Here is a 24,963-nt window from a genome sequence, read left to right as displayed (position 1 = left end):
ATCCCATACCCCTGCAGCAGCCAGTCCCGCCCAAGCCCTGGGCCCAGATCAGAGCCAACAGCCCCTTCCCCTGCCCCCTAAGCCAACTGGGCCGCTCTCCTTTGAAAAGGAGAGACTGAAATGCACTGGTTTGGGTCCTGGAGATCCAGGCTGAGCTGAGTCCCGGGCCCAGATGCTTCATATGGTTCTGCAGGAAGATCACCCCCCTGTGACATGATAAGAAAGGGAATGAACAGGGGGATTCAGAGATTCCATGGCCAAAACAGACGACCTCACCCATTCAGCCCAACCCCTCCAGCACACACTGGCTGTATAATTTCTCCCAGGTGCTGGATTCAAGTAAGATGCCTCGTTAAAGGCTCCAAGCGATGGTGAATCCCTCCTCCTCCTTGGGGAAGCCCTTTGAATGGCTGTGGAAATTGCATCTGAGGTCAAGGTTAAATCGGTCTAAATTCAACTTCCAGCCGTTGGGTCTTGCTGTCTTTGCAGCTGTGGTGAAAAGTCTCCACCACCTGCTCTCTTTTCCAAGTGTAAGTACCTGCACCCAGCGATCAAGTCAGCTCTCACCCTTTGCTTTGATCAGCTGAATAGACTGAACCCAGCATGCAACTCTGGCTCATTTTTGTGGCCCTCCTTTGAACGTTCCACACCCTGCTAGAAGCGTGTACGCCTGAACAGGACGCAGCATTCGAGCAGCAGTCACACTGACACTGGGGGCACAGGCAAGCCCATTCCCTGCTACTCGCTATCCTGGCTCGTACACCTTTTGGCCACAGGGCTGCACTGGGAGCTCATATTGAGGCAATTATTTTTTATGCCAGCTACATCCTTTTCTGAGTCACTGCCTGAACCTGCACTGTTGGCTTCCAGACATATTACCTTGAATTTGGATGTACTGAAATTTCTCTGAGTCACTGTCACTCTGTCTACCTGTCTCTGGGTTCTCTGGGAATGGAGTGGGGTCTAGTGGTTAGAGCAGGGGGAACTGGGAGCCAGGACTCATAGGTTCAATGCCTGACTCTGGCAAGGAAGTTGTTTTGGTGCCTTGTGCTGGTGGAAGGGAATGGGAGCCAGGACTCCTGGTAGAAGTTGGGGGTGAGGGGTGTCAGACACTAAGGCCCATTAAACCTACTGCCATTTTGCTGAGGCTGTGGTGAGCCCCATTAATGCTCATGTGGGACGAGCTCCCCCACCCTTGTTTGACACATCGGACGCAGCAGAAAGAGACGAGAGGCAGGTACAAAAGCTGAGTGTATTGAGTCCCCTGTGCAGTGGGGGGGTTGGGTCTCCCTGTTCTCAGCCCTGGCTTGCCCAGAAGTGGGCATCGGCGTCCGACAGCTCCAGCAGATGGCGCTCCAAGAGCTCAGCATCCTCAGGGAATCGCTCGGAGAAGGAGCGGATCAGTCCGGCTGCAGTACCCTCGTACTGCACCAGGGTCACATCCTCGCCTGCGGAGGAGGGGGGAGACAGGGTCATGGCATTGCCCTCATCACAGCCCCCCACCTCACCGCCATCCCCCTCCTCTCTCTCTCTCTCTCTCTCTCTCACACACACACACACACACACGTGTCATGTCTCATGTCCTTGCCTGCAGAGGGAGAGGGGATGAGACAGGGTCACCGTGTTGCCACCACACCCTGCTCCATCACAGCCCACTGTATTGCACCCACCCCCTGCTCCTGTACCCTTCCACCTGCCCCTACACCTTGTTACCCCACATCAATCACTCCTCATGGGCTCCAATCTTAGCCCACCACACTTTCTCGGCACCCTCTCCACCCTGCACCTGGCACCAAGGCCCCACAGGTCTGAACTCCCAGCTGGCATAGGACTGGGGTAAACCAGGGCTCAGTTACCCGAGGGGGGCAGCTGGGGTGGGAGTTGTGGGGCAGAACTGTACCCGCCACATGAGTGTCACCCCAGAGCAGGGTGCATGAGGGAATCAGGGGGACCTCATACCCTCCAGGCAGTGTTACCCCGTAGTGAGGTAGATAGAAGGCTGGGCAGTGCCGGGGGATTCCATACCTTCCAGGCGGGTGTTGGCCTGCACAAACATCTTGCGTGCCTCCTTGCGTAGCAGCACGGTGTCACGCAGGCTCAGGAAACGCTCAGGCCCCTCATCTGTCACGGCTGAGAAACCCCCGTAGAGCGCCCGGCCCCCCGCCACATCCGCCGTCGACTTCAGCACCTGCAACACAAAGGGGGCTGAGACCAAGCCAAGCCCCCCCGGCAGAACCGCCCCATGCCCCCACAACACAGCCACGGCCCCCCCCCCCCACTATGGTCCCCCTCACAAAAACAAGCACTGCCTCACTGAGCCCCATTGTCGAGTAGCACAGCACCCCCATTGGGGCCAGCACTGACTGTGAGAGGAGAGCGCCCCCTACTGAGCCCCCAGCTTGCTCACTGCAGCCCTGCCCCGCCTCACCTGCAGCCTTCGCAGGAACCGCTTGATGGCCGGCTTCCCCACGGGCAGGATCTTGTTGCGGTCAAGAGTGATGAGTGCATCGGGTTTGCCGTCAGCACCTGTGGTGTGTTGCAGCGACACCAGCCCCTCGCCCGCCTCCAGCAGCACCCGCAGGATCACGAAGCGTGCCTGCATGTGAGCCTGGGGGAGAGCAGCAAGGTGCAGTGATGAGCCCAGGAATCCTGGCTCCCAGCCCCCCTCCCTCTAATCCACTGGATCCCACTCTCCACCCAGGGCTGGGATAGAACCCTGGCTCCCCCTATACACTACAGCCCTACCCCCAGCCCCCAGAGGAGGAGTCAAAGGCTGCGCTGCCTCCTTTTAAAGGGCCAGTGCCCTGCCCCCCTCTTCCCCAACTCACCTGGCGCCAGGTGCCGGTCTCAGGGGTGTAGAACTCCAGCCCTAGCAGCCCGGCCCGCACCATGTTCAGCCAGTTGATGTAGATCACGTCTTCCGCATCCTCGCCTTCCAGCTCAAAAATTCTGTGGGGGGCAGGAGGGAGTGAGGGAGGCCCACTGGGGAACCCCCAACCTCCCATCCCCCCCACTGGGGGGATTGTTGCTGAATTCCTGGACCAACTGTCCCAAACTCTGCAGGGTACCCCCTCCTTCCCCCCAGCCATGACCCCGCAAAACTCCGCAAGGTTCCCCCATCTGTGATCCACCCCCAATGAGCCCTCTGAAAATACACCAGGTCCCACACCGTAGACCTGGGAACAGGGGATGTGTCTGGATGTGGGGGGCCCGGATACAAAAGCCAGGGGGGATGACACTTGCTGACAGTGGAGGGCAGCAACAAGTGCAAGGACACCCCCCCCCCCAGGGGTATCTGCAGGACAGCAGCATTCTCCTGAGCCCCAGACCCGGCCATCCTCCAGCCTCCTGCCACTGTGTCTCAGTCCCCAGTGACAGCCCCCACCTCCCCACTCTGTCCATACCCAGGTAATATGACCCTCCCCATGACAGCCACCCCCATCACCCAAGTGACCCTCCCCATCCGCCTGCTGTCCCCAGCCCTGGCGATAGGCCTTGTCCCCCCCACCCAGTCCCCTCACCGGAGCACGTCCTTGTTGAGGCAGAGGTAGAGCCCCACGCACTCGGCCCGACACTCCTCGTAGCTCGATGCGATGGTGGAGAACTTGCTGTCCCACGTCTCACCACCATGGTACCAGCTCTGGATCTGTGGGGGGAAAAAGTTAGGGGGCAGGGCTGACACCTGAGGGAACCCCATAGGCAATGTGGGGGGCAGGGCTAGGGGGCTGGGACTGATATCCAATGGGACCCTATAGATAATGTGGGGAGGAGGGGTCTGGGGAAGACACGCATGGGGACATTATAGGGGTTGGGGTGCAGGGCTGGCAGGTGGGGGGCACCCCAAGGTGATCACAGATGTTCAGTGTAAGCTGGCTTTGCCACTTCCCTTCCCCCATTAAGATCATTGCTCTCCCCATCCTCCCCCATTACCACCACTTCCCTTCCCAGCCCCCTTACCAGTTCCCCCGTCTCCGGGTTGATCACAGCCTCTCTGTCAAAGTTGCAGGTGCCCTTCTCCTCCTGTGGAATGGGGGAGACGTTAGCATCCACCCTCAGCCAGCACTGCCGCGCCGCACCAGCCGAGCTAGTCCATGGGGAGAAGCATCATCCCAAACACTGCGTACAGGGATCCCTCACCTTCAGTGGAGATGCAGCCTCCTCTGGGGTGGAGCGCAGGGGCTGTTTATACAGGGATCCTTTCCCCCTCCCCACCCATCCCCTGCCAAGGGGGTGCTTACCTGCACAAAGAGCTTCCCACTGCCGTGCCCCAGCAGCTCGTGAAGCCCGACCTGCACCTCAAATGATGGCCCCTTCCACTTAATGTACAGGTCCTGCAAGAGACCCACAGCCTCAGCCAGCTATGGTGTGCGGTGCCCCTTCCTCCCAACCCACAATCCATGCTTCCCCAGCCTTGGCCTTCTCTCAACCCCCCCCCCCCCCAGCTCTTCCAGTGCCCCTCAATCCCGACCCACTGCCCCCCTGCTATCCCAGCCCTGGGTTCCCCTGACCCCCACAGCTCTGCCAGTGCCCCTCAATCCCGACCCACTGCCCCCCTGCTATCCCAGCCCTGGGTTCCCCCGACCCCCACAGCTCTGTCAGTGCCCCTCAATCCCGACCCAGTGCCCCCCTGCTATCCCAGCCCTGGGTTCCCCCGACCCCCACAGCTCTGTCAGTGCCCCTCAATCCCGACCCAGTGCCCCCCTGCTATCCCAGCCCTGGGTTCCCCCGACCCCCACAGCTCTGTCAGTGCCCCTCAATCCCGACCCAGTGCCCCCCTGCTATCCCAGCCCTGGGTTCCCCCGACCCTCATTGCTCTGTCAGTGCCCCTCAATCCCGACCCACTGCCCTCCTGCTATCCCAGCCCTGAGTTCCCGACCCCTCCAGCCGTGCCAGTGCCCCTCAATCCTGACCCACTGCCCCCCTGCTATCCCAGCCCTGGGTTCTCCTGACCCCCACAGCTCTGTCAGTGCCCCTCAATCCCAACCCACTGCCCCCCTGCTATCCCAGCTACAGGCTCCTGACCAGCTCTCCCAGTGCCCCTCAGTCCAAACCCAGAACCGCTGCTATCCCAGCCCTGGCCTTCCCCCAACCCCCACAGCTCCGCCAATGCCCCTCAACCCCGACCCACAGCTCTAGGCTCCCACACACCTTGTCCTCCTCAGCGAGGAAGGTCAGTTTGTCCTTCTGGGTGGCATAGGCCACTGACAGCACGTTGCCCAGGGACACGTTCTTGAAACCTTCGGTCTGGCGGATGTCGTCATCTGGAGAGGTGGGGGAAGCAGACACTCGGCTCAGCCCCCCCACCTGCCCCACACTGTGGCCACAAACCTTCTCCCTGCAGCACAGCGCCCCCTAGCACTGCACTAGGGTCAGCAGTGACTAGGAGAGGGGAGAAGCAGCAAAGAGTCCTGTGGCACCTTATAGACTAACAGACGTATTGCAGCATGAGCTTTCGTGGGTGAATACCCACTTCATCGGATGCACTAGGAGAGGGGAGAGTTACACTCCCAGCCAGGACAGGCTGAACTGCAGTGATCTGACCTCTCCAGGAGATGAACCTCCCTAGAAGCTGCTGTAGATTGTTCCAGGGACAGCTGCCAGGGAAGATTTCATTATTTACAAACACTTTGGCTGGGAGAGCATTAGAGGACTGTCACATGGAGGAAGGAGGACTTTTATACCAGCCAAAGGATGGTCTGCGACTCTCTGGGCATTTCTGGGACAAGTCGCAGTGAAACTGCAGCAAAATGTCGACTTGCTTTAATCAAATATGTAAACCATTGCAGGAAGAGTTGGAGGATCAGGGACTGTCTACGTTGCTGGCATTACAAGATAAGATAATTGCTGCACCAAACGAGGAGCAAACAGAAACAACTGAAGAGGAGACAATTCAGACACAGAGTGCTGAAATATTTAAATGGCTTGAAATTCAGTCTTAGGAAAGCATGAATGAAATTAACAAGCCAAACCCCTGTGGAAAATCTGCCACTCCCAGCCCAGAAAACAGAACCAAGTCTAAGGAAAGATTTTAAAACAGGGCAGACTGGGAATGCCAACCAAGAGGACAGGCTAAGCCTAAACAGTCTGGTTTATCAAACTGAAAGTGGAATTCACAAGGGGTACGCTGAGGGAGAGACAATGGAAGCTGTGATCAAGGCAGTTTGCCCAGGACTGAGCTTCAGGAGTTACTTGGAGGGAAAAACTAATCAGAGCCTGCCAAAACTGAGGGTATATTAAGGTCCTATTACCAGGAAAAAGATGCAACTGAACTCTCCCGGCAGCTCTCAAGAGCAGCACAAGATGACATCTCAGGATTTGCTACTCCCAGCCCTTGATCTGAGACAGAAAGTACTGTATGCCTCACAAGAAGCTGATTCTCACTGAAAATATGATGCTGTGCTACAGACATGACTTTACTGGAAACCAAGCTACCTGGTATTACTTGAAAAATCCAAAAGCAGGTAGATCAAGAACCACATGAAGAGATGGGACATTGAGGAGCAGAGCAAGTAATCAGTCTTGCAAGAAATTGGTTTTATTGGCCACAGATGAAGAGAGACAGACATTGTCACTAGAGTCTGTCCACGCGACAAGCAAAAGAACCCTCACCAGCCTACCAGAGCACCATTAACTCACAGTTACAACAGAACCATCTGGGTTTGTATCAAGAGACTTCTTGCATCTAGACAGAAGCAAAGGAGGATATGAATATATCTTAGTCATAAGGGATCACTTCACTAGATATGTCCAAGCCTACCCTCCCACCACTGAGTCAGGAAACACCATGGCAGACTAGATCTTCGGTGACTTTGTTTTAAAATTTGGTTTCCCCAAAAGGATCCAAGAGGCAGAGTTTGAAAATCATTTATTCCAAAGGTTATAGCACTACAGTAAAACAAACTCCTTGCACAACTCCATGGGGCAAAGGACATGTGGAAAGGCTGAATCAGGCTCTGCTGGGTAGGTCGAAAACCTTGCCGGAAGAACAAAAGTCAAATTGGTAGGATTCCCTTAATAAAGTGATTTTTGCCTATAACTGTACATGAAATGAGCTACTCTTCTCATCCTTCTGTTTATTATAGGGAAGTTCAGCATATTTGCCCATTGACATTGCACTTGGTTGACCTATAAACTCTCAGTCTGCACCTGGGAACTGTAAAGATTATGTTGAGAAATGGAAACAGCAGACGAAAGAATCTTACAAACCAGAATCAACATGTTCTCAAAAATCTGCTACTCACAAAAGGAATCACTGTGATTAGAAAGTGCACGGTGCTGCCCTCTTGCCAGGTACACCAGTACTTGTCCAGAGTCTCCCAGAGAGAAGGGGACCAGACAAATTAAGATTGTAGTGGGAAGATAAAAAAATCATGTAGTACTTCACAGGGAAGGAGACAGTCTAGTCTAGTTCTTGGTCAAGGTATAGTCAAGGTCCGGACTCCAGGGAAAATAATAAAACCCAACAACAATAATAATGATAATAAGTAAATAAAAAGATGTTGGGGTCCATTCAAAAGCATCTGGCAATCTGGATTGGGCCTGTGATCCACCTGTTGACTACCCCGGTCTAGTGTATGAAGCACAAGCAGAAGACAGGAAAGGAAGTGTTGGCAGTGAAGAACCCTATCTTCTACTTCCCTATGACTTCCCCTTGGATGTAACACCACTACAGAAGACACACAGGACAAGGCAAACTAACACCGAGGGAAATGAAGATGAGGACAGGAATTCGGACTCCAGGGACTCTGAAAGTGAGAGTGAAGATGAACTACATTGCTGATGGTATCCAATGCTGCCCATGGCACAGGGACTCTGAATCCACAAATATTTCTTCTCCAGCTGGGAAATGAGGATCCCGTTGACCCTGTACATTTGGAAACTGCTGGTCACATTGATGGGACGTTTGCAACAGCCGCTGAACAACGGGATTATCAAAATGTGACCATGGAACCTGAAACCAGCAGTGCCCTGGAGGACAGATCACTGACACACAAGGTCGGCTGACTAGGAAGAGAAGAGCCCCGCAGATGCTGATATAGGAACAGTTAGGGCACCTACTTATCAATGTCTAAATCGAACTATTAGACCAGTGAATGCACCAGGAGGGTGTCCTCGTGTTTGTCACATGCCATACCCAGTACCTATTCCTGCACCTTATTCGGCATTCTATCCAAGCCTGATGTAGGGGATATTGACTCACACTGTGGATGTCGATCTACAGCGTTTTATGGCTCTGGATAGTTTGTAATTCTCCTAATTTAGTGTGTTTCCCTACGTAGCTTGCCATATGCCCAGTGACTTGGAGTTACATGGTGATGCCACTGATCACATAGGAACTGTTATTCCATAAGATATGAACATCTTTGGGGACTGAAGGTAGGGCGACCAGCAAGTGTGAAAAATTGGGACAGGGGGTGGGGAGTAATAGGCGCCTATATAAGACAAAGCCCCAAATACCAGGACTGTCTCTATGAAATCAGGACATCTGGTCACCCTAATTGAAGGTGTTCAGAACTGACTATTCCATTGGACAGCGGAACTAAAATTGCTGCAGAAACTTTCTGCTGAATGTGAAATAAATGGGAGAGAGCTGCAGAAGGTCCCACCGTCAATCCCAGAACTTGTGACTGACGAGAGGCTCAAATGACAATGACAGTGATGTGCTGGGACTATTGCTAATAACTCAAACGGATGGACTGGGTTCTGTTTTGCTCGGGAAGACATTACATGAACTGGAGGGAGTGTAGTACTCCAAAGGGAATGTCAGGGTTAGAGTTGCCTGTGCCATGTCCCTTTAAAGATTGAAGGTCTGCCAAGGGGGTCCCAAGGGGAAGCTCTGGTTACAGCAGCAGCAGCATCTGTGCTCTGAAAGCACTGAGCAGTAATGGGGCTTGTGCAACGTGTGTGGCCGTGTCTGGGTTTTGATACAGAGCTTAATAAAACTCCAGTTTTAAAGCTGTCCCTGGACTGGAGTGTAACAAGAGCAACTATTGTACCTTCTACCCTGCTCGCTGCAGCACAGTGCCCCCTAGTGCTGCATTGGGGTCAGAACTGATTGCAAGGGGAAAACACCCCCTACTGAATCCTCCCTGCAGCACAGTGCCCCATAGGGCCTTACTAGGGCATTGAGGCCAGCACTCACCATGAGGCGAGAGCATGTCAAGGGGACAGACCAGCGGGCCTTACATGTGGTCTGGTCTCCCACCCCAGTGACTGGGATGCAGATGCACGGGATTGTGGATAGTGCCAGCAGGGGCGGCTCTAGAAATCAGGCTGCCCCAAGCAGCGCGGTGCGCTGCGCCGCCCTTCCCCGGTCCTGCGGCGGGTCCCCTCTTCCCGCGGCTCCGGTTAAGCTCCCGCAGGCATGACTGCGGCAGGTCAACCGGAGCCCGGGACGAGCCGTGGTCCCGCGGCTCCGGTTAAGCTCCCGCAGGCATGCCTGCGGGAGCTCAACCGGAGCCGCGGGAAGAGGGGACCCGCTGCAGTCATGCCTGCGGCTGGGCCGCTCGTCCCGGGCTCCGGTGGACCTGCCGCAGCCAGGCGTGGGGTTGGCCCAGCCGAGCCGCGGGACGAGCGCCCCCTCCGCAGTCATGCCTGCGGCAGGTCCACTCGTCCCGGGGCTCCGGTGGACCTCCCGCAGGCATGACTGCGGCAGGTCCGCCAGCCCAGCCTCCCGCCCTCCCCGGTGGCAGGGGACGCCCCCTACATTTTGCCGCCCTAGGCACCAGCTTGTTTTGCTGGTGCCTAGAGCCGCCCCTGAGTGCCAGGGTGGAAGGGGATTGTGGATAGCTCCTGGGAGGCACCTGGGATTCTGGGAAGGGATGCAGGCAGGGAGGATTGTAGGTAGCCCCCGGGGAGGTGCAGAGCACTGTGGGCAGGACCGCAGGCACAGAGGATTGTGGGTAGTGCTCACAGTTGGGGATGTTGATGCCAGCCGGGATCCCACTGCCTGCGAATGTCAGCACGTCCAGTGAGGTGAAGTCCGGTGTGAGGAAGGTGTCCTTCTCGAAGGCACGGGGCCAGGGCAGCTCCAACAGCAGCTGCTCAGCCGACTCCACCAGCTGCGCAAACTTGGCGCTCATGGCCTTGTTCACGACGGCCACAAATCCTAGGGGGGGAGAGCGGGTGCTGTGGACGGGGCTGGCTAGTACTGCCCCACCCCTGCCAGCCAGCCACCCTCTGCCCACCACCACCACACACCCCCAAGCCCACTGCAGAACGCAACCCCACACAGAACACCCCAACAGTCACACAGAACTACACCCCTCCGCTACAACTCCCACAAAGCAATTACAATATATGACCACCATCTCCAAAACACACCTACAGTATACAATTGCAAGGGACACACAGCCACACCCCCCACTGAAAGAATGACACTACACGACCACACAACCAACTCCCCCCAGCAGTCAGCCACACCCTACCAGTTACAGTACAAAAGCACACCCAGAAAAACACACCCACACACACACAGCCAACCCATCCCCTCCCTCCCACTACTCCAACCCCTCCTGGTCCCCCAGGGTCCTTTGAGGCTGGGATCTGGGGGCCTCGTGTTTTACCTTCAAACTCCCCCCGGGAGCCATAGGGGTCTCGGTAGCTTTCAATAAAGCCGATGTAACTGTGGAAGGAGAGAGCACATTAAATGGCCTGGCCTACCTGGACTGGGGGGGCTCTAAGAGACAAGACCCCGGTACGCTGATCCCAGGAGGCAAATGTCCATACCAACAAACTCCCTTCTCTCCCAGCCCCTGCCCCCACCCCTCCGGCTGGCACCTGCCCCCCTGGCTGGCACCTGACTTCTCTCAAAACTCCTGGCTGCCAGCCCTCCCTGCTCTAACCCACCGAACCCCACTTCCTTGCCACAGCTGGGGACAGAACCCAGGAGTCCTGGTTCCCAGCCCCCACCTTTCGACAATAGGCCCCTTGTCACGGATCCAGCAGCGGGAACCTTCCTTGTGGGCCGCAATGGAACCTTGGGAGAAGCTACGGATGTAATGCTCCAGCATGTGCTCCTGGTTGGTGTTGGCAGCATGAGTCTGGGAGAGAAGAGGGGCAGACACCTAGATCATCATCGACTATTCATCTGGCTTCAGCCATTCCTCTCCCCACCCCCCCCAATAAATTCCTTTGCCCCCATCACCATCTCAACCCCAGAAAGTGAGAACCCAGGAGTCCTGGCTCCCAGCCCCTCCCCACTCTCCACCCAAAACTGGGAACAGAACCCAGGAGTCCAGGCTCTCAGTCCTTTGTCCCTAAGACTATCTTCTCTCTCTGGATATAAAACTAAGGTTTCCCCTTGGTGGCAGAGTTAGGGTTTAAAACCTACATAAGCCACTGGGAGAGACCTCCCTCCCCCCACAACAGAGCCCCCCACAGCTCAGTGCACACACAGGGGGCGGCAGGGGGACACATGCCTTGGTGCGCTTTAGGTTCTCCACCACTCTCTCCAGCAGGGGTGCGTAGTCCCCGCGGGTCACACGGAATGTGGAGCCCTCAAACTCAAAGCTGCGTAGCTTGGGGGCCAGCTCATGGTCGACGGGTGCATCTGGGGAGAGACCCAGAGAGACAGATAATTCAATGGGGGAAGGGAGAGAGTGGGGAGCACAGGCCGGGAGCTAAGCATTGGGGTGGGATCCAGGCAGCAGGTGAGGGGGGAGTACAGGCTGGGGGATTAGGGAGAGTTCCAGGCAGCGTAGGGAGCACAGGTCAGAGGAACTCAGGGAGGTGGGCACTGTGGGGAGCACAGATCAGGGGGATCCAAGCAGTGAGGGGCAGAGAAGAGGGAGTCTTACCAGTGCCCAGCACTGATGCCAGCCGCACCTCATAGCATGTCTGCCCTGCCTTGTCCTTCTCCTTGAAGAGCCGTGTGTTGTAGGCACTGATGTTCTGAGAGAGATGCAGAGATGGTGTTGGAGGGGGTAGGAGATTTACCCCATCTGACCCCCCACTTCAGTGGGCACCCTACAACCCCATGCACAGGCACTGGAATCAGAGTGGGGGATGGGAAACCTGGAGGGCGCAGACCCCAGGAGCTCTGATGCTGGGCACTGCCCTATGGGCACAAGGGCCGTAGCAATGCAGAGGCAGCAGACACACCCCACGGAGGTGGTCAGGCTTGGGGCTGCCCTGTGCAGGGCTGTCTGGGGGGACCCGGTGAAATGTCCCATGTCAGCGCGCCAGCAAGTACCTGAGAATCGAGGAATTTCTGGGCTAGCTGGGCATCCTCCAAACAGCAGTTCCCAGAGAAATAGGTGGTGGTGCCCTGAGGGGGAGGGCATGGTGTTACAGAGAGACTGCTAATCCCCCCTCCCCGCCACCAAGACCGCTCACCCACCCCCTCCCCGCTGCCAGCCATGCCCACCGACCCCCCCATCTCCCTGCCGCTAGCCACGCCCACTGACCCCCCCATCTCCCTGCCGCTAGCCACGCCCACTGACCCCCCCATCTCCCTGCCACCAGCCATGCCCACCGACCCCCCATCTCCCTGCCGCTAGCCACACCCACTGACCCCCCATCTCCCTGCCGCTAGCCACGCCCACTGACCCCCCCATCTCCCTACCACCAGCCATGCCCACTGACCCCTCTGTCACCCTGGTGTCAGCCATGCCCACTGAGACCCCCCGTCTTCCTGCCACCAGCCACGCCCATGGGGACATAGCCCCCTGCCGTCAGCCACGCCCACTGACCCCGTCTCCCTGCCATCAGTCACGCCCACTGACCCCCCCATCTCCCTGCTGCCAGCCATGCCCAATGACCTGCCATCTCCCTGCCACCAGTCACGCCCATTGACCCCGTCTCCCTGCCACCAGCCACACCCACTAACCCCTCATCTCCCCCGGCAGCCAGGGCAGATAGAAAATCATTTTTTAATTTACATCCAATTTTTGATCATGATATCCATTTCTCTTTCCAAAGAAAATAAGAACATAAGAACAGCCCTCCTGGGTCAAACCAAAGGTCCATCTAGCCCAGTATCCTGTCTGCCAACAGTGGCCAATGCCAGGTGCCCCAGAGGGAATGAACAGAGCAGGTAATCATCAAGTGATCCATCCCCTGTCGCCCATTCCCAGCTTCTGGCAAACACAGTCTAGGGCAGGGGTGGGCAAACTTTTTGGGCCGAGGGCCACATCTGGGTGGGGAAATTGTATGCAGGGCCGGGGCGGGGGTTGGGGTGCAAGAGGGAGTATGGGATGTGGGAGGGGGTGTGGTGTGCAGGAAGGGGCTCAGGGTAAGGGATTGGGGCAGAGGAGGGGTGCAGGGCATATGAGGGAGCTCGGAAGGGGGTTGGCGTGCAGGAGGGGTGCTGAGTGCGAGAGGGGGCTCAGGGCAGGGGTGCAGGAGGGGTGGGAGGTGCAGGCAGAGGGCTTAGGACAGGGAGTTGGGGGGCGGGGTGCAGGAGGGGTTCGGGCTCCGGCCCGTGCCACTTACCTAAAGCGGCTCTGGGGTGGCAGCGGTGCGAACCGGGGCCAGGGTAGGCTCCCTGCACGCCTGCCCTGGCCCCACGCTGCGCCGTTCCGGAAAGCGCTGTGGCCCCTGGGGGAAGGGGAGGTGGAGGGCTCCGCATGCGCTGCCCTTGCTGTGCCTCCAGGTACCTCCCCCAAAGCTCCCATTGGCCATGGTTCCCCGTTCCCAACCAATGGGAGCTGCGGGAGGCAGTGCCTGGCGGCAAGAGCAACACATGGAGCCCTCTGCCCCCCCCGCCCCTGGGGGGCTGCAGAGAAGTGGTGCCGGCCGCTTCTGAGACCGGTGTGGGGCCTGCAGCACCACAGGGGGCAATCCCACGGGCCGGATCCAAAGCCCTGAGGGGCCGGATCCGTAGCCCTGAGGGGCCGGATCCATCCCGTGGGCCGTGGTTTGCCCACCCCTGGTCTAGGGACACCATCCCTGCCCATCCTGGCTAACAGCCATTGATGGACCTTATCCTCCATGAACTTATCTAGTTCTTTTTTTAAATCCTGTTATAGTCTCGGCCTTCACAACATCCTCTGCAAAGAGTTCCACAGTTTGACTGTGCATTGTGTGAAAAACATACTTCCTTTTGTTTCTTTTAAACCTGCTGCCTATTCATTTCATTTAGCGACCTCTAGTTTGTGTTATGAGAAGTAGTAAATAACACTTACTTTCTCCACACCAGTCATGATTTTATAGCCCTCTATCATAGCACCCTTAGTCATCTCTTTTCCAAGCTGAAAAGTCCCAGGCTTATTAATCTCTCCTCACAGGGAAGCCGTTCCGTACCTCTAATAATTTTTGTTGCCCTTTTCTGAAACGTTTCCAATTCCAATATATCTTTTTTGGGATGGAGTGACCAGATCTGCACACAGTATTCAAGATGTGCGCGTACTATGGATTTATATAGAGGCAATATGATATTTTCTGTCTTATTATCTATCCCTTTCTTAATTATTCCCAACATTGTTTGCTTTTCTGATTGCTGCTGCACAGTGAGTAGATGTTTTCAGAGAACTATCCACAATGACTCCAAGACCTCTTTCTTGAGTGGTAACAGCTAATTTATACTCCCTTATTTTATATAGTTGGGATTATGTTTTCCAATGTGCATTACTTTGCATTTATCAACATTGAATTTCATCGGCCATTTTGTTGCCCAGTCACCCAGTTTTGTGAGATCCTTTTGTAGCTCTTCACAGCCTGCTTGGGACTTAACTATCTTGACTAGTTTTGTATCATAAGTAAAATTTTGCTACCTCACTATTTAATCCTTTTTCCAGATCATTTATGAATATGTTGAATAGTACTGGTCCCAATACAGTCCCCTGGGGGACACCACTATTTACCTCTCCCCTTTCTGAAAACTGATCATTTATTCCTACCCTTTGTTTCCTATCTTTTAACCAGTTACCAATCCATGAGAGGACCTTCCCTCTTATCCCAAGACAACTTACTTTGCTTAAGAGCCTTTGGTAAGGAACTTTGTCAAAGACTTTCTGAAAATCTAAGTACACTGTATCCACTGGATCCCCCTTGTCCACGTGCTCGTTGACCCCCTCAAAGAATTCTAGTAGATTGGTGAGACACGATTTCCTTTTACAAAAACCATGCTGACTCTTCCCCAACAAATTATGCTCATCTGTGTGTCTGACAATTTTGTTCTTTACTATAGTTTCAACTAGGGCTGTCAAGCGATTAAAAAATTAATTGCAATTAATTGTGCTGTTAAACAATAATAGAATACCATTAATTTAAATATTTTTGGATGTTTTCTACATTTTAAAATATATTGATTTCAATTATAACACAAAATACAAAGTTTACAGTGCCCACTTTATTTTTTATTACCAATATTTGCACTGTAAAAACACAAAAGAAATAGTATTTTTCAATGCACCTAATACAAGAACTGTAGTGTAATCTCTTCATCATTAAAGTTGAACTTACAAATGTAGAATTATGTACAAAAAAACCTGCATTCAAAAATAAAACAATGTGAAACTTTCAAGCCTACAAGTTCAATCAGTCCTACTTCTCGTTCAATCATTTGAAAAAATTCATTTACATTTGCAGAAGATGATGCTGTCAGCTTCTTGTTTACAATGTCACCTGAAAGTGAGAACAGGTTTTTGCATGACACTGTTGTAGTCGGCGTTGCAAGATATTTACATGCCAGATGCGCTAAAGATTCATATGTCCCTTGATGCTTCAACCATCATTTCATGCTGATGACGAGTTCTGCTCGATAATGATCCAAAGCAATACGGACTGATGCAAGTTCATTTTCACCATCTGAGTCAGATGTCACCAGCAGAAGGCTGATTTTCTTTTTTGGTGGTTTGGGTTCTGTAGTTTCCACATCAGAGTGTTGCTCTTTTAAGACTTCTGAAAGCATGCTCCACACCTTGTCCCTCTCAGATTTTGGAAGGCACTTTAGATTCTTAAATCTTGGGTCGAGTGCTGTAACTATCTTTAGAAATTTCACATTGACAAAATGGAAAAAGATACCAAAGTGTTCTTAAAACAAACAACATGTGCTGGGTCATCATCCAAGACTGCTATAACATGAAATATATGGCAGAATCCGGTTAAAACAGAGCAGGGGACATACAATTCTCCCCCAAGGAGTTCAGTCACAAATTTAATTAACACATTATTTTTTAATGAGTGTCATCAGAATGGAAGCATGTCCTCTGGAACGACGGCAGAAGATGAAGAGGTATATGAATCTTTAGCACACCTGGCACGCAAGTATTTTGTGACACCAGCTACAACAGTGCCATCTGAACACCTGTTCTCACTTTCAGGTGACATTGTAATTAAGAAGTGGGCAGCATTATCTCCCACAAATGTAAACAAACTTGTTTCTCTTACCGATTGGCTGAACAAGAAGTAGGACTGAGTGGACTTGTAAGCTCTAAAGCAGGGATAAGCAAACTACAGCCTGCGGGACGGAGCCATTTTAAGGCGGCCCGTGAGCTGCATCAGTGGCTTGGCCCTGTTCCGGCTGGGGTGCTCGGTCATGGCCTCACCATGCGGCTTGGTCTTGCTCCGGCCAGGGCCACACCATGCTGCTCCCGGAAGCTGCAGCATGGCCCCGCTCCAGCTCCACATAGGAGCCGGAGAAGGGACTTGCCACTACTTCTTGGAGCCGCTTGTGGTAAGCACCACTTGGAGCCTGCACTCCCTGAACCTCTCCCCACACCCCAACCCCCTGCCCCAGCCCTGATCCCCTTTCCACTCTCCAAACCCCTTGATCCCAGCTCGGAGCACTCTCCTGCACCCCAAACCTCTCATCCCCAGCCCCACCCCAGAGCTGCACCCTCAGCCGGAACCCTGCGCCCCTTCCTGCACCCCTCCCCCAGCCCTGATCCCCTCCCGCCCTCTGAACCCTTCAGTCCCAGCCCAGAGCACCCTCCTACACCCCAAACTCCTCATCCCCAGCCCCACCCCAGAGCCAGCACCCCCAATTTTATAAGCAGTCCTGGCCTGCCATACAACTTCTATTTCCCAATGTGGCCCTTGTGCCACAAAGTTTGCCTACCCTGTTCTAAAGTTTTACATTGTTTTGGTTTTGAGTGGAGTTATGTCACAAAAAACCCTACATTTGTAAGTTGCACTTTCATGATAAAGAGATTGCACTACAGTACTTGTATGAGGTGAATTGAAAAAATACTATTTCTTTTATCGTTTTTACAGTGCAAAATTTGTAATAAAAAATAATATAAAGTGAGCACTGTACCCTCTGTATTCTGTGTTGTAATTTAAATTGATATATTTGAAAATGTAGAAAAACATCCAAAAATATTTAAATACATTTCAATTGGTATTTCTGCTGTTTAATAGAGCGAGTAATGGCGAGTAATTTTTTTGAGTTAATCGCGTGAGTTAACTGATCATATTAGCTATCCCCCAGTCATTTGATTTAAATGATACAAAGTACAGTTAATAGTTCTGCAATTTCACATTTGAGTTCCTTCAGAACTCTTGGGTGAATACCAGCTGGTCCTGGTGACTTATTACTGTTTAGTTTATCAATTTGTTCCAAAACATCCTCTAAGGACACCTCAATCTGTGAGAGTTCCTCGGCTTTGTCACCTAAAAAGAACGGCTCAGGTTCGGGAATTTCCCTCACATTCTCAGCCGTGAAGACCAATGCAAAGAATTCATTTAGTTTCTCTGCAATGACCTTATTATCCTTGAGTGCTCCTTTAGCAGCTCGATTGTCCAGTGGCCCCACTGGTTGTTTAGCAGGCTTTTTGCTTCTGATGTACTTAAAAAAAAACCATGCTATTAACTTTTTGATTCTTTGGCTAACTGTTCTTCAATGTGTTTCAAATTCAGTTTGAACTCCTGACAGGCTCTGGCAAGGCCAAAACTTACCGCAAACCATTAGAAACACTGAAAGAAATAAACAATAATAGGATATGCTGCATGGATGAGTCCTCCTCAGATCTTTAAGGGGGGACGTGCACGGCTTGTGTAATTATATGAGCAATTGGGGCTAAACCATCTTTAACGGCTGAGGACGAGTCAAGCTTTATACATGTCACAATGGCCTGCGTATCCCGAGGCTGGAGCAGAGAGAGACCTGGGCACGCCATTAGTTTGACAATGAGCAAACTTTGCTATCTGCATTACCTCAAACCACAGCTCTTTCAGTTTCTGTTCTGCACAAAAGCTTCTGCCTTAATTTAGTGCTCTAGTTCAGCGTTTTTCAAAGTTTGAGTTGGATCACAGCATGGAAGGCACTGGGTCGCTCTGGTCAGCACTGCCGACCAGGACGTTAAAAGTCCTGTCGGCGGTGCTGTCCAGCTAAGACAGGCTAGTGTAGGGGTTCTCAAACTGGGAGTCAGGACCCCTCAGGGGGTCACGAGGTTATTACATGGGAGGGTCGCAAGCTGTCAACCTCCACCCCAAACCCTGCTTTGCCTCCTGCATTTATAATGCTGTTAAATATATAAAAACATGTTTTTAATTTATAAGAGGGGGGTCACACTCAGAGGCTTGCTGTGTGAAAGGGGTCACCAGTACAAAAGTTTCAGACCCACTGGGCTAGTGCTTACCTGTTCTGACACTGCGCTGTGCCCCAGAAGTGGCAAGCAGGGGGTCCGGCTTCTAGGCAGGGGGGCTCCATGCACTGCCTCTGCCCCGAGCACCGGCTCCACACTTCCATTGGCCAGTTCCCAGCCAATGGGAGCTGGGGGAGGGGTGGTGCCTGCAGGCAAGAGCTGCGCAGAGCCACTTGCGTACCTCTGCCTAAGAGCCGGACTTGCTGCTGGCCACTTTAGGTGCAGCATGGTACGTGGTGCCAGGACTGGTGGGAAGCCTGCCTCTGCACCACAGCTGCGCTGCTGACCGGGAGCCACCAGAGGTAAATCCGTGGCCCAATCCCCTACCTCAGCCCTGAGCCCCCCCCCACCTGGAACCCCTTCCTGAACCCTAAACCCTTAATCCCCAGCCCCACCCTAGAGCCTGCACCCCCAGTCCAGATCCCTGACACCCTCGCACCCCAATCCCCGCCCTGAGCTCCCCCAAACCCAGAGCTCTTCCAGCACCCCAAACTCCTCATCCACAGCCCCAGCCCAGAGCCTGCATCCCCAGCCCAGATCCCTGACTCCCTCCTGCACCCCAACCCCCTGCTCCAGCCCAGAGCCCCTTCCCACACCCTGAGCCCCTCATTCCCAGCCCCACCTACACACCCCAACCCTCTGCCCCAGCCCTGAGCCCCTCCCACACCCCAAACCCCTCATCCCCAGCTCCGTTGGGTCACAGGCATCAACAATTTTCTTCAGTTGGGTCCCCAGAAAAAAGTTTGAAAACCATTGCTCTAGTTCAACCAGGAATTAATTCAGGGCAGTCCTGTGGCCTGTGTTAGACAAGAGATCAGACTAGATGACTGCAGTAGTTCCTCGTAGCCTTAGAATTCATGAATCTATAAATCAACCTGTTTGGTGATACTGGTGGTAGAATGTCTGTGCCTAATCGGGTAAAGAATGTCAGTGAAGCCAAACGGCAAAAATTAAGATGTTTGTACACTAATGCGAGGAGCCTAGGTAAGAAAATGGAGGAACTAGAGCTACTGGTGCAGGAAGTGAAACCGGATATTATAGGGATAACAGAAACATGGTGGAATAGTAGTCATGACTGGAGTACAGGTATTGAAGGCTACGTGCTGTTTAGGAAAGACAGAAATAAAGGCAAAGATGGTGGAGTAGCATTGTATATCAATGATGAGGTTAACTGTAAAGAAATAAGAAGTGATGGAAGAGTCAGAGACACAGAGAGAGTCTGTCTGGGCAAAAATCACATTGGGAAAGAAAGCTACTAGAACCTACCCTGAGATAGTGCTTGGGGTGTGCTACAGACCGCCGGGATCTGATTTGGATATGGATAGAGACCTCTTTAATGTTTTTAATGAAGTAAACACTAATGGGAATTGTGTGATCATGGGAGACTAACTTCCCAGATATAGACTGGAGGACAAGTGCTAGTAATAATAATAGGGCTCAGATTTTTCTGGATGTAATAGCTGATGGATTTCTTCACCAAATAGTTGAAGAACCAACAAGAGGGGATGCCATTTTAGATTTGGTTTTGGTGAGTAGTGGGGACTTCATAGAAGAAATGGTTGTAGGGGACAACCTTGGTTCGAGTGATCGTGAGCTAATTCAGTTCAAACTAGATGGAAGGATAAACAAAAATAGATCTGGGACTAGGGTTTTTTATTTCAAAAGGGCTAACTTTAAAGAATTAAGGAAATTAGTTAGGGAAGTGGATTGGACTGAAGAACTTGTGGATCTAAAGGCGGAGGAGGCCTGGAATTACTTCAAGTCAAAGTTGCAGAAACTATCAGAAGCCTGCATCCCAAGAAAGGGGAAAAAATCATAGGCAGGAGTTGTAGACCAAGCTGGATGAGCAAGCATCTCAGAGAGGTGATTAAGAAAAAGCAGAAAGCCTACAAGGAGTGGAAGATGGGAGTGATCAGCAAGGAAAGCTACCTTATTGAGGTCAGAACATGTAGGGATAAAGTGAGAAAGGCCAAAAGCCATGTAGAGTTGGACACCTTGCAAAGGGAATTAAAACCAATAGTAAAAGGTTCTATAGCCATATAAATAAGAAGAAAACAAAGAAAGAAGAAGTGGGACCGCTAAATGCTGAGGATGGAGTGGAGGTTAAGGATAATCTAGGTATGGCCCAATATCTAAACAAATACTTTGCCTCAGTCTTTAATAAGGCTAATGAGGAGCTTAAGGATAATGGTAGGATGACAAATGGGAATGAGGATATGGAGGTAGATATTACCACATCCGAGGTAGAAGACAAACTCGAACAGCTTAATGGGACAAAATCGGAGGGCCCAGATAATCTTCATCCAAGAATATTAAAGGAACTGGCACATGAAATTGCAAGCCCATGAGCAAGAATTTTTAATGAATCAGTAAACTCAGGGGTTGTACCGTACGACTGGAGAATTGCTAACATAGTTCCTTTTTTGAAGAAAGGAAAAAAAAGTGATCCGAGTAACTACAGGCCTGTTAGTTTGACATCTGTAGTATGTAAGGTCTTGGAAAAAACTTTGAAGGAGGAAGTAGTTAAGGACATTGAGGTCAATGGTAATTGGGACAAAATACAACATGGTTTTACAAAAGGTAGATCGTGCCAAATCAACCTGATCTCCTTCTTTGAGAAGGTAACAGATTTTTTAGACAAAGGAAACGCAGTGGATCTAATTTACCTCGATTTCAGTAAGGCATTTGATACGGTTCCACATGGGGAATTATTAGTTACATTGGAAAAGATGGGGATCAATATGAAAATTGAAAGGTGGATAAGGAACTGGTTAAAGGGGAGACTACAACGGGTCGTACTGAAAGGTGAACTGTCAGGCTGGAAGGAGGTTACTAGTAGAGTTTCTCAGGGATCAGTTTTGGGACCAATCTTATTTAACCTTTTTATTACTGACCTTGGCACAAAAAGCGGGAATGTGCTAATAAAGTCTGCGGATGACACAAAGCTGGGAGGTATTGCTAACACAGAGAAGGACCGGGATATCATACAGGAAGATCTGGATGACCTTGTAAACTGGAGTAATAGTAATAGGATGAAATTTAATCGTGAAAAGTGCAAGGTCATGCATTTAGGGATTAATAACAAGAATTTTAGTTATAAATTGGGGACACATCAGTTGGAAGTAACAGAAGAGGACGACGACCTCGGCGTATTGGTTGATCACAGAATGACTATGAGCCGCCAATGTGATATGGCCGTTAAAAAAGCTAATGCAGTTTTAGTATGCATCAGGCGAGGTATTTCCAGCAAAGATAAGGAGGTGTTAGTACCGTTATACAAGGCACTGGTGAGATCTCATCTGGAATACTGTGTGCAGTTCTGGTCTCCCATGTTTAAGAAGGATGAATTAAAACTGGAACAGGTATAGAGAAGGGCTACTAGGATGATCCGACGAATGGAAAACCTGTCTTATGAAAGGAGACTCAAAGAGCTTGGCTTGTTTAGCCTAACCAAAAGAAGGTTGAGGGGTGATACGATTGCTCTTTATAAATATATCAGAGGGATAAATATTAGGGAGGGAGAGGAATTATTTAAGCTTAATACCAATGTGGACACAAGAACAAATGGATATAATCTGGACACTAGGAAGTTTAGACTTGAAATTAGACGAAGGTTTCTAACCATTAGAGGAGTGAAGTTCTGGAACAGCCTTCCAAGGGGAGTAGTGGGGGCAAAAGACATATCTGGCTTCAAGACTAAGCTTGATAAGTTTATGGAGGGGATGGTATGATGGGATAGCCTAATTTTGGCAATTAATTTGGCAACTGATCTTTGATTATCAGCAGGTAAGTATGCCCAGTGGTCTGTGATGGGATGTTAGATGGGATGGGATCTGAGTTACTACAGAGAATTCTTTCCTGGGTGCTGGCTGCTGAGTCATGATCACCATATTTGGGGTCGGGAAGGAATTTTCCTCCAGGGCAGATTGGCAGAGGCCCTGGAGGTTTTTCGCCTTCCTCTGCAGCATGGGACATGGGTCACTTGCTGGAGGATTCTCTGCAGCTTGAGGTCTTCAAACCACAATTTGAGGACTTCAATAACTCAGACGTAGGTTAGGGGGTTATTACAGGAGTGGGTGGGTGAGATTCTGTGGCCTGCACTGTGCAGGAGGTCGGACTAGATGATCATAATGGTCCCTTCTGACCTTAAAGTCTATGAGTCTATGAATGATTTATAATAACCAATGAGAATAAACCTTTCTTTAGGAAAACAACTAAAAAGTATAAAGGCAAAACAAGATGACAATAGATTATTTAAATCATGATTCAAATCAGTGGTTTAATCACTGATTTAAATCAATCTATCCTGGTTGCTCCCAACCCCCACCCCTCCCCCAGACCAGAATCATCATGTGTGTCTGCATGGGGCATTACCTTCTCTCTAAGCCCCAACTGTCTCTGCTGCCGGTCCAGCGAGAACATCAGCTCCCCACACCTATCCCACAGCGACTTCATCTCCTCCGGCTGCTCCTGGAATGCCTGGCTCTGCCAGATCAGCTGCCGGAGCTTGTCCTGGGGGGAAAGGGGATACAGGGACTGAGCTGTGATGGAGGGGGGAATAAGTGGGCTGGAGCCACGGGGTGAGGGAGGGCCAAACAGCCTCCCTCCATGGAACATTCAACTCAATCAGGGACCTGCCCTATAGCCAATGAGAGGGAAGGCATCTGGCACAGAGCTCTTGGCAAGAGGATGATGCTGTGACTGGGGAGCAGTGTCTCCCCATGGAAACTCCAAAACATGTTCCATCCCCATGACTCTGGCATGTGGTCCCTCCCTCTGCCCCCTGCGTCCACAGACTCACCTTGGGCAAGTTGGGCACAAACTTGGTGTCCCCAAAAGATTTGTAGTTCCCCATGTTGGAGAAGACGCCAGCAGCATAAACCAGGAATGCCTAGGTGGGGAGAGGAATGATCAGGGTCCAGCCAGGCACTCCAGTGCCAGGGAGAACCCAGGAGTCCTGGCTCCCACCCTCCCTTCCCCTCACTCTAACCTACTAACACACAATCCCCCCCCATAGCCAAAGAAACCCAGGAGACCAGCCTCCCAGCCCCTCCCCAGTGCTCTAACCCACTAGACCCCACTCCCCTTCTGGAGCTAGAGACAGAACCCAGGTATCTGGGTATGGTGGTACCTGGTACTCCTGGTCAGTGAGGCCAGTGGAGCGTGCCAATTCCCCCAGCTGGTCAGGGTCCTGGGCGCGGAAGAGCCGGGAGAGCAGCACATAGATGGCTGGTGCCTCAGGTGAAGTCTGGAGCAGCACAACCAGCCCCCCATACCAACAGGCACGTGACAGGTAGTGGGCATAGAGCCGCTCGCTCCGCAGCAGCAGCCGGAAGGCCTCGCTGCAGTCCAGGAGCGCCAGCCCCACATCATTGGGCAGCACATACTGCGAGTCCACCATCTTGCTGGCCAGCCTGTGGGGAGAGCATAGGTGCCCCTCAGTCCCAACCCACAGCCCGTGTTCTAACCACAAGATCCCACTCCCCTCCCACTTCCATATTCATCCCTAGGCTGATTATTCCCCCCCCCCCAATAGCTACAGCTGAAGGTCAGCAAGGACAGACAGGGCTATTGCCTCACAGCTGAGCCAAAGTGGCATGTGCACAACCAGGGACACAGCCACATGCACAACCACATACTCATCACAACCACACACTCATCAATGGCCTATCTGACTGACCTACGCAACCACACAATTGCCCTCCCAAGCACAACTGTACAATGACACATCCACCCCAAGATGCAGCACCCCAGAGGACGCTAGGTAAGGGATCCTGTATAAACTGCCCCCATGCCTCACCCTAGAGGCAGCTGCATCTCAGCATCACCCCCCCACCCGATGACAGTGCCCTCATTGCACGGGGCACCCTTATATTGCAGCAACATCTACACCCACAAGTGCCTGCACACCCTAGTGCACCCCCTCCCACTCCCCCTGTGCCCAGCCCCCAGCTCACACCTGGTCCCTCCCCAGTCCGGGCAAGGCCTATGGCCCCTGCACCGCGGGGGGGCCTTCACCACCCCCAGAACTCCCACTGCTCTGAGGATTCCCCCGAGACCCCCATGCACGCCCCTCCCCCCGGCAGGGTGCGCGAGATCCGCCCTGCACCCAACTCACGGTACAGCACGCGCCCAGAGCCCCCACCTGCCGCCACTTCCTGCTTGCAGCCCCACCCCCCAGCGGCTTTCCATTCATAACCTCGGCCCTCGCCCACCCACCAATCCGTGCGCTCTGCCGGGGAGACGGACACTCTTTGCAGCCAATCATGCTTCGGGATGGGGAGGACTTCGCTTTCCGAGCTCCTCCGCTGCCACACGCGTTACCCTAAAGGGCTGGTCCGTGCTCTGCGCCCTCAGGTGCTGTTGTCATGTAACTAACGGGAGGGGAAAGGTCCCAAATCCCATTGCCCACCCCCGAGCCTGCCAATCCACC

The 24,963-nt window shown here is 52.5% G+C and overlaps 1 protein-coding gene across 3 annotated transcripts; it reads right to left on the bottom strand.

Moving 5' to 3' along the window:
* Positions 1 to 935: 935 nt before the first annotated feature.
* Positions 936 to 24,701, bottom strand: DPP3 (dipeptidyl peptidase 3). 3 transcript variants are annotated; one of them, XM_045022915.1, is made up of 18 exons: positions 24,676 to 24,701; positions 23,662 to 23,944; positions 23,332 to 23,421; positions 22,905 to 23,042; positions 12,194 to 12,268; positions 11,799 to 11,892; positions 11,421 to 11,551; positions 10,912 to 11,042; positions 10,566 to 10,624; positions 9,914 to 10,108; positions 5,149 to 5,261; positions 4,239 to 4,331; positions 3,958 to 4,020; positions 3,522 to 3,646; positions 2,829 to 2,949; positions 2,429 to 2,608; positions 2,026 to 2,188; positions 936 to 1,448 (listed from the first exon to the last, which is right to left on the bottom strand). In XM_045022915.1, the coding sequence occupies exons 2-18, from the start codon at positions 23,929 to 23,931 to the stop codon at positions 1,297 to 1,299; spliced, it is 2,193 nt and encodes a 730-aa protein (XP_044878850.1). In that variant the 5' UTR covers positions 23,932 to 23,944; positions 24,676 to 24,701; the 3' UTR covers positions 936 to 1,296. The 3 variants fall into 3 exon arrangements, with proteins under 3 accessions (XP_044878850.1, XP_044878851.1, XP_044878849.1); XM_045022916.1 differs by lacking the exon at positions 24,676 to 24,701 and adding an exon at positions 24,649 to 24,669; XM_045022914.1 differs by lacking the exon at positions 24,676 to 24,701 and adding an exon at positions 24,490 to 24,576.
* Positions 24,702 to 24,963: the final 262 nt, after the last annotated feature.

This window comes from Mauremys mutica, chromosome 7, assembly GCF_020497125.1.
Source record: "Mauremys mutica isolate MM-2020 ecotype Southern chromosome 7, ASM2049712v1, whole genome shotgun sequence".
NCBI lineage: Eukaryota > Metazoa > Chordata > Testudines > Geoemydidae > Mauremys > Mauremys mutica.
The sequence above is the reverse complement of the archived record's forward strand: the minus strand, read 5'-3'. Positions and strand labels throughout refer to the sequence as shown.

What these genes read in the sequence shown, in the direction of transcription:
- DPP3 (XM_045022915.1), bottom strand. Translation starts at nt 23,931, where the DNA reads ATGGTGGACTCGCAGTATGTGCTGCCCAATGATGTGGGGCTGGCGCTC. An exon ending in AGAAATTCCTCGATTCTCAG is followed by an intron (nt 11,893 to 12,193) that starts GTACTTGCTGGC and finishes CATCTCTCTCAG; the next exon opens with AACATCAGTGCCTACAACAC. An exon ending in GTGGGAAGCTCTTTGTGCAG is followed by an intron (nt 4,021 to 4,238) that starts GTAAGCACCCCC and finishes CCCATTCCACAG; the next exon opens with GAGGAGAAGGGCACCTGCAA.